Source organism: Sitophilus oryzae, unplaced genomic scaffold (assembly GCF_002938485.1).
Source record: "Sitophilus oryzae breed Bouriz unplaced genomic scaffold, Soryzae_2.0 scaffold_404_pilon_pilon, whole genome shotgun sequence".
Lineage (NCBI taxonomy): Eukaryota > Metazoa > Arthropoda > Insecta > Coleoptera > Curculionidae > Sitophilus > Sitophilus oryzae.
In genome coordinates, this window is record NW_022146979.1 from 61911 (window position 1) to 75282 (window position 13372).

Genomic DNA, 13372 nt, shown 5'->3' on the forward strand with positions numbered 1-13372 from the left:
TTTATAGTACATATTTAAAATTAAGTGTGCGTATAGACAAAGTATAGATAAAATAACGATTACTGTACCCATTTGAATCGACTACAAGAAAATTTATTATAATTCTTCAGATTAAAATCTGACTTTTTGGTCGACTTTGACCGATAAATAAATTTCAATAAAAAGTAGGTAGGTAGGATACAGACTATCGACACCACCTACACTATCGCACCATTTTAACCAAAAAAATAAACATTTTCACAGCAGGTTTTCTGTTTTACATCAGTTTTCAAATAGACTAAACCTCTATCAAACCAGTATCGCATTTAAAAAAGACTTAGCAAGTTTTAACCCCTGCTGTGTGATTAAGCGGTAGTCGCTCCCTATAATACGACTAGCTTTAAAGTTTAGTGTGTTTTAATGTAGTTTACTTGAATCAAAACTTGGTGATATGAGAAAATTACTTTATATTGTCTTTTGTGTAATGCTAAGTTTTATATCAACAAGCTATGGTGAAGATTACTCTGAAGAACTAGATGATGTTCCTACGTTTGAAGACCAAATGAGTGAGTACTTTTAATCGAATAAATTTTATTATTTTATTCACAAAGAAAGGTAGATTTTTTAATAAAACTCTATAATTTAAGTGTCTTTTGGTTTTACGAAGAAAAGATTAATTTAAATTAAGTTTCGGAGGATTGGTCATATATATTTTCGCTATTACTATAACTTCTCTGTTAACTTCTATACCTACTGTTTGTTGAGCAACCTTTACGGGGAGCTTGCCTTTACGGTTTAATTTGTCGATAGCAATTATTTTTGTTATTATCATCAAAAAATTTGTTTCAGTTGAGCTACACTCACCGGCACGAAAAACGGGCACCTTAAAATTTTCATGTGTTTCAAAGTTTTGTATATTGTATTCTATTGGACCGATTTTGGTGATTTTTTAAGAAATTTGTAACTAAATTATTAGACTTTTTAGTATCTCTCTCTAAATTAAAAATGGAAGTTGCCATCTGTAAATTGTACGAGGGAACACAAAATGTTGATATTTCGGTGAAAGTTTGCACCCTGCGGAGTACATTAATAAAGCAAGGAATTTAAAAATCATTTTATCACCTAGCAATTTGGTTTTTGATGCATCTCAATAGCGTTATTTTTTTTGGAGATATTCGCTTTTGAAGAAGACACTAACATTTCTTCCTATTTTTTACATTAAAACCATACCTTTGCTTTTGTTCCTACTCAACAGACCTATAAAATTGTGTTTATGATTATGTAATGCCATTGCTTTTAAAAAATCATATTATTATTGTCTGTTGGAGAATTGCTCTAGCAGATATGGTTTTAAGTCCAAAAGTTAATCTCTACCATGATCAATTAAAGCAACAATAGCCGATACTTCAGAACTTAAAACCATCTCTACTAAAGTAAATGTTAATAAACAATAATAATATAACTTTTAATGACAGTGACATTACAAAAACAATAAAGTCTATTTATATACCGGATGTTGCATCGTCAAACGCGACATAGGAAATCCCATGTAAATTTTAATGTGGTCAATTATTGGCTTTCCTAATTATTTTAGAGAATAATTCTATTTAGGTTTATTGAAGAGCACTAAAACCCACATTCAAAAGAATAACTTTAGATATTTTTGATTAGCCCGTTTACGAGTTATCGCCGATTTCTTTTTAAATATTTCTCTTTTCTTATGGCCTTGTATTTACTTATGAGCACCAGTCAAAGTAAAAGATAACTGTTAAATGAAGTTGTCATTTCAGAAATTTATCTATTTAGTGCTTTATTATTATTATTAAAAACTCATACCTACATTGAAAATATTAGCCATGAATTACACTATCGAGGAAAAAGTATTGATGATTAAATGGTATTATCAAGGAAATAGTTATCAAAAGGTGTCGGACATATTTGCTGCTCTGTATCCGAATAGACCGATACCTGAAAAATCTACAATCGCAAGGAATAACCAGAGATTTGAGACCAAAGTTACCCTAATAAATAACTGCAGATGTGAAGCCAGGCAGGAACAAAAAGAAGATGCAAGACATGATACCGACTTGGAAGTTTTATTGTGCGTGGAAGAAAACGATGGAAAGATCAGCACAAGGAAACTTGAGGATGAAATAGGAATAGATCACACTACAGCGTTTCGAATTTTGAAAAGACATAAATACTATTCCTTCAAATATGAAAAGCACCAAGAGCTACCAGATCGGGACGAAATACGGCGGCAGGCGTTTTGTTTTGATATGATGGAAAGAGCACACACGGATAGGGAATTTTTAAAAAACATATGTTTCACTGACGAATGCACGTTTACCTTAAATAATGAACCCAATGTTCAAAATTATCGATATTGGAACACAGAAAACCAACACAAGTTTGTCGAAACAAGGACGCAATATCCACATAAAGTAAATGTTTGGGCAGCAGGGGCGGATACAGGAATTTATTTTAGGGGGGGCCTAAAATAAAAAGCAATGTAGAATATGCTTTTTAGGGCACCATTTTTAACCTAAAAGCCTAATATTTTAGACAATATACAGGTTTGGGCAGGGATATTCGGACACAATATTATCGGACCATTATTTCTTACGCGATTTTTAAATGCAGAACATTATTTGGAACTACTCGAAAATCATATTTTACCTGCTTTACATGATGCCGCTAGGGAAAATCAGGAAGTTTGGTACCAAATGGATGGCTGCCCGGCACATAGTACCCTGGCTGTTCGGGAATATTTAGACAATAGTTTTAACGGAAACGTTATTGGCCTAAATCATACAGTAAATTGGCCAGCAAGGTCTTCTGATATTTTGCCAAATGATTTCTTCCTCTGGGGCCATTTAAAAAACAGGATATACAAGAATAAAAAATACCCAAATCTAGAGGAGTTAAAAAATGCTATTTCTGCCGAATGCAATAGAATTTCAGTTTACCAACTAGCGAATGTAAGAAGAGAATTTTATGATCGCCTGGGTTATTGTCTAGCAGTCAATGGAGGAATATTTGAACATCTTCTTAAATCCTAAAGTTCTAACAATTTAATAGTACCTAAATTAATAAGTTATTGAATATTGTAATAATACTATAATTAACCTTGTAATTGATTACTTTATTTTACTTTAATTCATATTAATTTGTATTTGTAAATACATCTTTAAGATTTCCGATGTAGGAATGAGTTTTCAATAATAATAAAGCACTAAATAGGTAAATTTTCTGAAATGACAACTTCATTTGAAAGTTATCTTTTACCTTGACTGGTGCTCATAAGTAAATACAGGGCCATAAGAAAGGAGAAATATTTAAAAAGAAATCGGCGAATAGACTCGTAAACGGGCTAATCAAAAATATCTAAAGTCATTCTTTTGAATGTGGGTTTTAGTGCTCTTCAATAAACCTAAATAGAATTATTCTCTAAAATAATTAGAGATGCCAATAATTGACCCCATTAAAAAATTTACATGGGATTTCCTGTCCCGTCCGACGATGCAACACCCGGTATAGATAAGTGTGTTGATGAGAACCCAAAATAAATGCTAAAATTCCTGTAAATCGTTACAGTCTTATTCAAAAGCAAATATCTCCAATAAAAATAACGGATTGAGATGAATCAAAAAACAATCTATCGAGAAAAAACGTAGTGAAATGGACTGGTTTCATGGAGACATTCATTGTAGACTATTTAGCAAGATCCAGAAACAAATGCATATTCTCGGTAGTACGTGGCGCTAATATTTAGAATTTTAAAAATACACATTTAACATACAATTTACAAATTCATTCATCCAGAAACTTTGACTCATTCTACTTTCCCTATTATCTACTATAAAAGAAATAAATGGTTGTATGGAACAGACTGGAAAAAATATGCTTCAAATTCATTATTTACAAAACTGGGAAAGTTGTTACTAAAGTGTATAAAGCAAACTGATTGTAATAGCAACAAATTTCCTCAGAATGTTTTTTATAGAAATATATAATATAATATACGGTGGATTCAAAATTAGGTGTATTGTTAGCAATACCCACTTAAGTAGTTTTAAAAGAAGAAAATTTTAAATGAGCAATTTTAGAGTTAAGTCACAGGTTAAGTTTTAGGTAGTAGAATGTTTAGGAGGGGTGTTAATCACAGGGATCTTACAGATCTATTGTGTGTTCCCCGTTTTTTGATTTAAAACGAGTTTTAACTCATCAGGCCCTAAGTCTCAGGGCTTTGACAAAAGCCACTATCTCAGACGGCTCCACAGAGACCAACTCCCCATCTCCGAAAACAGTCGTACCAAAGTTCATAGCACGAACGGTCGTCGTCGCGGCGCACTCAGTGATAAGCTGTTCTGGTGTTTCCCCATTTTTCCCACAGAATCTGCATTAGCCGTTGTTTCTCAGCTTCAGCCTACTGAGGTGTTCGTTAAAGAGGCAGTAGTGTCCTGTTAGAAACCCCGTGACAATCCGAAGATTGTTTTTGCTTAAATCAAGGAAAATCTTTGATTGATTTTTCTCGGTCGTAAGTTCTGAGGAACTTTTTCGAGTGTCTTAGACCGTTGGAGGACTCCCATTCCAGGTTACGGATGAAGTCTTCCAGTTTCCTCAGTCCCGCTTGGAAAACAGAACTTTTCTGGTCCAGTTAATAGTTAGTAATTTGTTCAGTTTCTCTAGGCATTCTTTAACCAACTTCGAATTGATGGTTACTGAGTTGATCGCGTTTAGTGCTGCTTGACTATCGGATAAGATGGATATTTCCTGTTTTCAATAGTTCCTATCTAAGATAAATTCTACGCATCTTTCGATAGCGTAGATATCTGCTTGAAGGATGCTGGGATAGGTGCCCATTGATTCGGAGCATTTAGTTTTCGACCCAAATATTCCTATCCCTGTCCTTGCTTTGGTTTTGGAAGCATCAGTATACCACGTTACGGTATGGTCTTTTACATGCTGAGCAAACGTTTCTCTCTTTCAATCCTTTTTATTACTCAATACTACAGTGAGGTGTTTATCAAAGTTGTAAAATCTTAGTATGTCATCCACTGGGATTTGGAGAAATGGAATTTTCTTTTTGAGGATGTTCCAAGCCCCTGGCCTGAAAATTCTCCCAGTACGGTTTCCGGCAATGACTATTCGAATCATTGTCGCATTGGCAAAACTACTGACAATGTGCAGTGGTGGTAGGTCTAGGATGACCTCCATTGCTCCTGTTGGGCATGTTCTGATGACACCTGAGATACAGGTGCATGCCAGTCTCTGTACTTTGCAACAGTTTTAAGTAAGTAAAGTAATTTTAAAGATATAAAATAAAATACATGTAGTAACTACATAGAAAGTAAGGACGAATATAAATAAATAAAATGTGTCCTGTATAAAATTAATAGTTAACGTCTTTCGGCTTTGTATTTTTCTAAGGAATTTTACAATCATGATACTAAAGCACAATACCATACATATATACATTTTAAAATCTAAGATCATGATCATACATTTATTCCACTGTATTTCTGTACAATTAAGTCATTAAGTATAAAAAAAGCATTGACAATTTTAGATGGTGAGCTTATATTCTTTTTTTGTTGTAAAAAAACTAAAGTGCATTGTTGTTATCTATAGTTACTCTTTAATTTTTATCACAAATTATGCTAACCAGAAAAAAGTTAAAATATTAAATAAACTAATTTGGTCATACTAAATTATTTTTATTTTTTAAATGTTTTAGTAGTTGTGTCGCTTATTGATACTGATGTAAGAAACCTACCTAACACAAAATTTTTGACACAAAGGAATATTAAAAAAATATTATTAAATTATTAAAATTATATTATGTACCGTAACTGAAACCATGTGGTGGACCAAAAAAAGGATGATATACAGGGTGTTTCAAAAAACATGTACCATCCTACGTAGGGAGATTCCTCACGTAAAAATAAGATTTATTTTTCATACCAATATAGGTCCGATTCTGCTTTGTTTCGTAGCTACAGGGGGTTAAAGCCTTTTTTTTCGATTTATTTTAATTTTTTTCCAAGCGCTTTTAGCGATTCGAATGAAATTTTGAAGGTAAAAGTGTGGTAAAAGTGACTATAAGTGCGATATATTTTAATGCTGAAAAAGTGTCGACAGATTCATCAGGGACGTGCACATTAGTAGTGGGAACTATCGAATGAATACTATCGAAACATTCGATAGTTGCAATTCATTCGAATAATTCGATAGTTAGTAAGGAAACATTCGTTGAAAACTATTCGAATAAAAATTATCGAATAGATCCGTCATCTGCCTTGAAATATTGTATTCTAGTAATTCGGCAGCAAAAACCATTCATTTATAAAATTCATTCATTTATGAAATTCATTTATTCGTCAGGATCGATTATAATAAAATATTAACTGAATTTTAGTTGTCGCCCGGCGACGTAGGTTTCTTTCCGAGAAACTCGACAGCGGTCGGTGGCAATGCTATGAAAGAAGCCGGCATCTTTGATTTTTTGCGGAGTCACATATAGATAAGGACCTGTTATTTTTTTCATTGAGGTGCTAGTATTTACACAGAAAATACGTTATGAAGGGCGCTGTTGCCATATTTTGGTATTAGTTGATATTAGCAAAGAATATTATTGCTTAGCTTTAGTTAGTTAGGGATAGTATGTCTATATATTCTGCATTTTTTTTATTAATATTCTGTTGTTACTCTGCAATAATACTTGTTATTTTAGATGTAAGAAAATTATTTTTAATGTTTTTAAGCAAAGACTGGTTTAATATATAATAACAACAGTAATAATTTGTTATACCTATTAACAACAAAATTTAAAATTATTTAATATAAATATTTTTTTAAGTAGTAGCAAAATATAAACAACAAATTAGATGTCAGAATTATTTATATTAGATCCTATTTAAAAATAATATAGTCTCTAAATTTTTTGGCAACTTTGGTTTATTAATTAATAATAATTACAGAACTAATTTGTTATATTAAAAACAAATTTTAAAATCATGAAATATAAACATTTATTAATTTTCTAAGCATGCAGTGTAATGTAACGAAAATATAAATAAAAATTAGAAATCAAAATTATTTATATTAGGTGCTTTATATTTCTATTTAAAAATTATATTTACTTTTACTGGCATTTACTTTAAAAAATAAATGAAATATTTCTTCGCAAAAAACTACATGTAAGAGAATTAGCATAAACAAAATACAAACATCGTTAACTTTTTTTTTTTTTAAATTGGCACGTGTAAAACTTTCATTTTAATTTTCTCACCCCATAGTTTGAGTTCGATAACCCCATTTACTTAACCACATTACTTAAATATGATTATTAAGTTCAACTAATTCATATTATTAAAACATCTAAAATACAAATATGTATTTTTTAAAATTAATGGTAAGTTCATCTCATCTCTCTTAAAATTGCTACTTCTCAAAATTTCCCATTAAAAATAGACCATATACCATAAAAATTAAATAATTGAAAGATCGGACTACGGAAAACCACACAAATTTTCGGAAAAACTTTGACCACCTACACATGCACACAATCGTCAATAAATAAAATTAAAAAATAACTACTATTTTAGTATTTTAACTATTTTAATAAACGCAAAAATAGCACAGTATTTATACGGCGAAGTTATAAAAATTTGGAAGAACTAATAATGCACTGACGCATACAAAAATCAAACGAATACTAAATTTCATTTATCAAAAGCATTCGATAGTCGTGGCTCAACGATAACCATTTAGTCGCACGGCGAGGTTGTCACATATGCTTTAGTATACAAATGAATGAATGATTTTATTCGAATAAAACCATTCGATAGTTGAAATCATTCATTCATTAACCATTCGATAGTCTAATTCATTCAATAGTTCCCATCGCTAGTGCACATGGGTGGAATATTTTTCTGAAAAAATCATGTGCGCCACTGACTTTTTTTTCTTCTTAGCAAAATTGTGTAGGTCGTTTAATGCCGATTAAAAGTTGTCTCTTGATATTTTGTTGATTCCGGTCTAATAGTATAATACGTAAACGTAATAATAGTATAATCATACGGTACTTTGACATACCTAGGTTTGAGTGGACTGTGTTGATGTGTTACTGTTATTATAGGAAGTTTTCCATTTATTGAAATCACACATATATGTTATAGTATATTAGATAATGTAACGGATTTTAAACGCTCAATTGTATCTGGTATGCGTTATTAAATCCGTATTGGCCCTTGGACTATTACTCAGAAACTATTCTTAACTAATTCTGAATTTTTTAATGCATATCTTTTTTTCCAGAAATCTAGGTTATTATATACTTAAACCTAATGGCATTAGTATGGCACGTAATGGCAATCATGGCACGTATTGGCAGTATAGAATAAATATTAGGGTTAAAAAAATAATTTTGTTTCTCTGACAGCTACCTATGCTATAAATACTGATTCAATAAAGATCAAAGTATTATAGCTGAGTCCTTAAGAACACAGGTGATTAAAAATGAGATTAACATTTTGTCTCATCGCGGGTATATTGTTCAATTTTCCGATGTGTCGTAGTCAAAATCAGACAGAAGACGGTAATAATCATAAGAGTGAGTATTTAAAATCTTTATAGGGGCAGTACTAATTATTTTCTCGTTTGATCAAATTGACTTCAGAAATATATAAACTATTACAAAGAGAGCATATATATCTTCTTAATAACATTTTTCAAAAAGTTAACAAATAAGGGAGTGGGGAGACGACAAATTTTATTTTTCTAGAAACTCGCATCCTATGAGAAATGATCGAAAATATACAGAATATGTTAACGATATTAGAAAATATCATCCGAGCCGTAAATTAGGTGCACTAAATAAAAAGAAATAAACTTCACATATACATTTGTTTCTAGGGAAAACCGCTATTAAGTGGACATATTATTAAAAGAGAGAGAGTAAAAAATACTTTATATTTATTATACACATATTTTCTTTGTTTGATTCGTTTTCTTTTATTTTTAATTTTATTAATAGTACATAGTTTTATTTAACATATCATTATAAAAATATTATACATATTATTAAAAACATATTATTCAGTTATCCTATTATTACATATTATTATTCCGTTATCCTATTAAGCCCTTATACTAGAAGAAAGTAGAAACCCCTTATAGGTTAAACCGAGCATGCAACGAAGATCGCCGGGCACAATAAGTAACGAAGTTCCACGTCAAGCTCAAGTCTTCCAACCTGTACACAAAACAACGATTATAAAGTAACGATACTAAGTACCAAAGTAACGAGTAACTAAAGTAACGAGTCCAAAGTAACGAGTCCTATTACCAAAAGTAACTAGTAGTTCATAAAAGTAACTAAAGTTTACATCACTAGTATGCGATGGTATCATCAGAGAATTTTGTTTCACCCCTTGCGGATGCCCCGTAGCTACAAAGATAGATGTACTGTAACTGAAACCATGTTGTGGAAAATATACAGAATATGTTAACGATATTAGAAAATATCATCCGAGCCGTAAATTAGGTGCACTAAATAAAAAGAAATAAACGTCACATATACATTTGTTTCTAGGGGAAAACCGCTATGAAGTGGACATATTATTAAAAGGAGTTAGATTATTATTAATCGATAATGAAAGGAATTAAAAACTACATAGGTTGAAAGCTTCATCAATATGCTTTTAAAATATATTACTAAATTTATTTTGGAAATATTGTAATTGGAATCTAAGTTTGAAAAAAGTTGCTTTTGTCCATTTCAAAACATCTATTTATTGGAATAGACAGTAGTGGTTATGAAAAGGACATTTATGTTAAAAGACATAAAAAAATTTGCTTCAAAAATAACTTTAATTTAAACAGAAACTATCTTAAGAGCAATTATTATAATAAAAATTTCGAATACCCTGAATACCACATGTTTCATGTGCCCAAGAAGAACATAAGAAACACTTTAACCAGTCTGTCTTGCTACATGTCTACATTGATACGCTTCCTTGCAACAGACACAATTATCTTGATTTACTACATTATTGTTTTCGTTAGGTTGAGTGTTGGGTTCTCTGTTTTCTTTTGATGTAAATTGGCATAGAGGAACTTTCTTACTGGACTGTTCACTATCATTAAGTTTCTTCCGGTGGAAGTGAACGAATAATGGTAAATCATCATCACTAGAATCGTGGATTGATAAAGTGTCTGACTCTTCTGAACTTGAAGACTCTTTAATAAGAGTTTTTATGCTTTTTTTTGTAATCTTTGCTGCTGCTTCTTTTTCTTCTAAAAGTTTGTCTTTTTCTGGTGTATCAGTGATTACGTTGAAACGGACATTGTCCAGTGAAACGGACACGTCCATTTCAATACGGCGTCTTGTGTCCATTTCAAGACAACACCCACTTAACCTCTAAATGACAATATAAAGTGTAAATAGAGAAATATTTTATACGATCTAAACCTCCATTTGTGTATTATAATAACTTAGTTTTAAACTTATTAATCTGAATTTGACAAAATTTCAATAGCTTACCTGTGACATAGTTCGATATTTTCACAAAGAAAATTAGTTTTTTAACACCTAATATTAAAATTCTTGCCGCCGAAACACCATCAGCCAGTTCAGCCCGCAATTTTGGTGGTAATGGAAGCGGCGCGCGGGGTTGTCAAATGTAACCGTAAAATTTTCGGCTATTCAATCAAATAGGAGTTAAGACAAATGTCCGTTTCAACACCCCTCCGTTTCATAACGGTTTTCCCCTATATTTTTAAATTTTTATGGAACGAAATTTGCTTAGAAAATGCTTAGACGACAATTATTACCTATATGATATATGATACACAGCGTACTCAGTGTCACCAATGCTTACTGGTCGAATATTCAACCGCTTACATTATCTTTTCGCGCCCATTCGGCCAACGCCACGTATAGATATGGTTGATAAATGGCCAAGGCGCGCATTTAATAATAGCAAACAAACTGGGCGATAATACACTTCCACGCGACTGATTAGTTGGTTAAAGTGGTCGATTTAGCGACCATCAACCAATAAAGCGTTAAGGTTATCCCATATTGAAAATATTTTCAATCAAGAGAGTTTAATGCTTTTTTTAAATAAACTTCGATTCGTCGATTTAGCAACCATCAAGGTCTAAAGGGTTATTTTTTTGTTTCCTGCATTTAAAGAGGTTCTAAACAAATTTGACAATCACCGTTATAGTATTATCGGAATTTCCGACTACTTGGATTGCTAAAGATGTTGTTATTGTTTGTTATAAAAACGGCTACTTTAAATTGTTATTAGAGGTGAATTGGATAAAGAGACAGCTAGAGGGGCCTATTATGCACTGATTGAGTTACAGCTCTGATTTGGGATATGTTTTTAGGGGGCATGTTCCAGAAGATCGTTCAATGTGGTTTTCATAATTCAAAAAAGGGCAATAAGAAATTTGTGTGTTGTTGACGTAAGACAGTCATGTCGCCCTTTATTTAAAAGGGAAGACATCTTATCTCTATTTTGTCTTTTGATATTGGAAACTGCATGTCTAATGCATAAGAAATTCAGAGACCAGCTTCGGAACGTGCCCGCCTTTAACACCCGACAATCCTATGTGATTATACCATCATCGAGTTTGGTGCACGAAGTGCTTTTTTCAGTAGCAAAAAGATATTTAATCACCTGCCCCTGAATATAAGAAAAATATATCCTCATAGTTTTAAAATGTTTCAAAGTGATATTGATCTTTATTGCATTCACTTGAAAAATTATCTAAGCTTTGCAAATTCACCTGAGGATTTAAAACAATATAAATAGGTACTAAACAACAAATATAACATATATTTTGTTAGAAACAAACTAAACACAAAGTACATTAAATTGTTGATGATTTTAAAGTTTAATTAGATACGAATCCAACTTATCTACACAATATTGTTTTCTATTTATTTTATGCACATTTTATTTTATTTCACTTTTGCATAACATTTGTTTAACAGCAATTCTATAGGATTATCAAGTGTCTATAAAATAATTTATGAAGAAAGTGTGATTGTTAAGTATAGATAATCTTAAAGTCTTTCGTAAATAATAAACAATAATAAAACACAATAGAAAACATTCTAGTTTTATTTTACAATGTCATTCTGGCTGATATTTAAAAACCAATACAAGAAGTTAAAAATGAAATTATTAAATTAATATAACATATTTTTAAATATCATCTGTATTTCTTATACAGGGTGTCCCAGAAATAAGTGCAAATATTTTAACTGGTAGTATAGTTCAACCCCAGAAACACGCCTATGAAAAGTGCTTTACTTTTATGCCTAGGTGTTAAAATGACTTTTTATATTGTCAATGACGTAGTAAAAATTAATACTTTTGTGACGTTTGAAAAAAAATATTTTATGGGTATATGTGGGAAGGCAATGTGCATAATTTAAAATTACTTTGAAATGTACAGGGTATGTCAGAACTAAGATCCACACCAAATTATATTTTTTATTATAGAACACCCAGTATTTTATTTCATTTTTGGATCCTTGGACACAAAATAATGCATTTATTATAAGAATTAAATATATTTACCAGCTTTGGTTTTTGAGATATATAAAGATATTTAAATATGCATGCTATAATAAAAAAAGATCCTGCCAACGCCCTGTACATTGCTTTTCAGAATGAATTCTTGTTCTGACTTTTAAGCCAGAGAAATAAACTTTACTAAAAAATTTGATCTCTTTGTTTAATGTAGACAGGGGTATCAAAAATTGCTGGTCTATTCTAAATATTTATTTTACATATTATAAACATCGTTATTTCAAATACAACACCCTGTATTTTTTTAAATAAATCGGAGCAGATTGAAATGGTCTTTTAAACTAAATTAGAGTTTCCTATCTAGTGCAGATTTTAAACAAATCAATTTTTTAATAAAATGGCAACCAAGAGGACCATGGCCAAGGGGTCGTCATGGCAAGTTTCTAGTGACAGTAGCTACGGATTCTTTTGCAAATTTTAGACAAATATCACATTGATGTATTTGAAGACTCTTTTTAATGATGTAGTCAAACATAATTAAAGGCATTTTGAGTTGAAAACATTTCTCAGAGGCTGTTTGATATAATGAAAACTATAAAATTTGACCACCCATGTGAGAAATTTCCTCTTATTTACATCATTTAATGATTTATTAGATTGAAATATTTGATGTATTAAAGTTTACAAATAAAGATTTATATAGTCGAAAAAAGTCCGATAGAACCAATAGAAAGGTAACTATTTTGTCACATTTTTAATTAAATTTTGTTAAATAAATTAATTTTTTATACTATAAATATCTTTTTCTTCCTTATAAATAAACACATTTGCATCCC

At 31.0% G+C, this 13372-nt stretch overlaps 1 protein-coding gene across 1 annotated transcript in view; it reads left to right on the forward strand.

Annotated features, from left to right (window-relative positions):
• Window positions 1-8437: 8437 nt before the first annotated feature.
• Window positions 8438-13372, forward strand: part of LOC115885628 (sphingomyelin phosphodiesterase-like) — a 43386-nt gene continuing 38451 nt past the window's right edge. Inside the window, exon 1 of the mRNA XM_030904596.1 lies at window positions 8438-8596. Coding sequence (XP_030760456.1) covers window positions 8503-8596 — 94 coding nt within the window. The 5' untranslated portion in view covers window positions 8438-8502. The remainder of the gene's footprint in view (window positions 8597-13372) is intronic.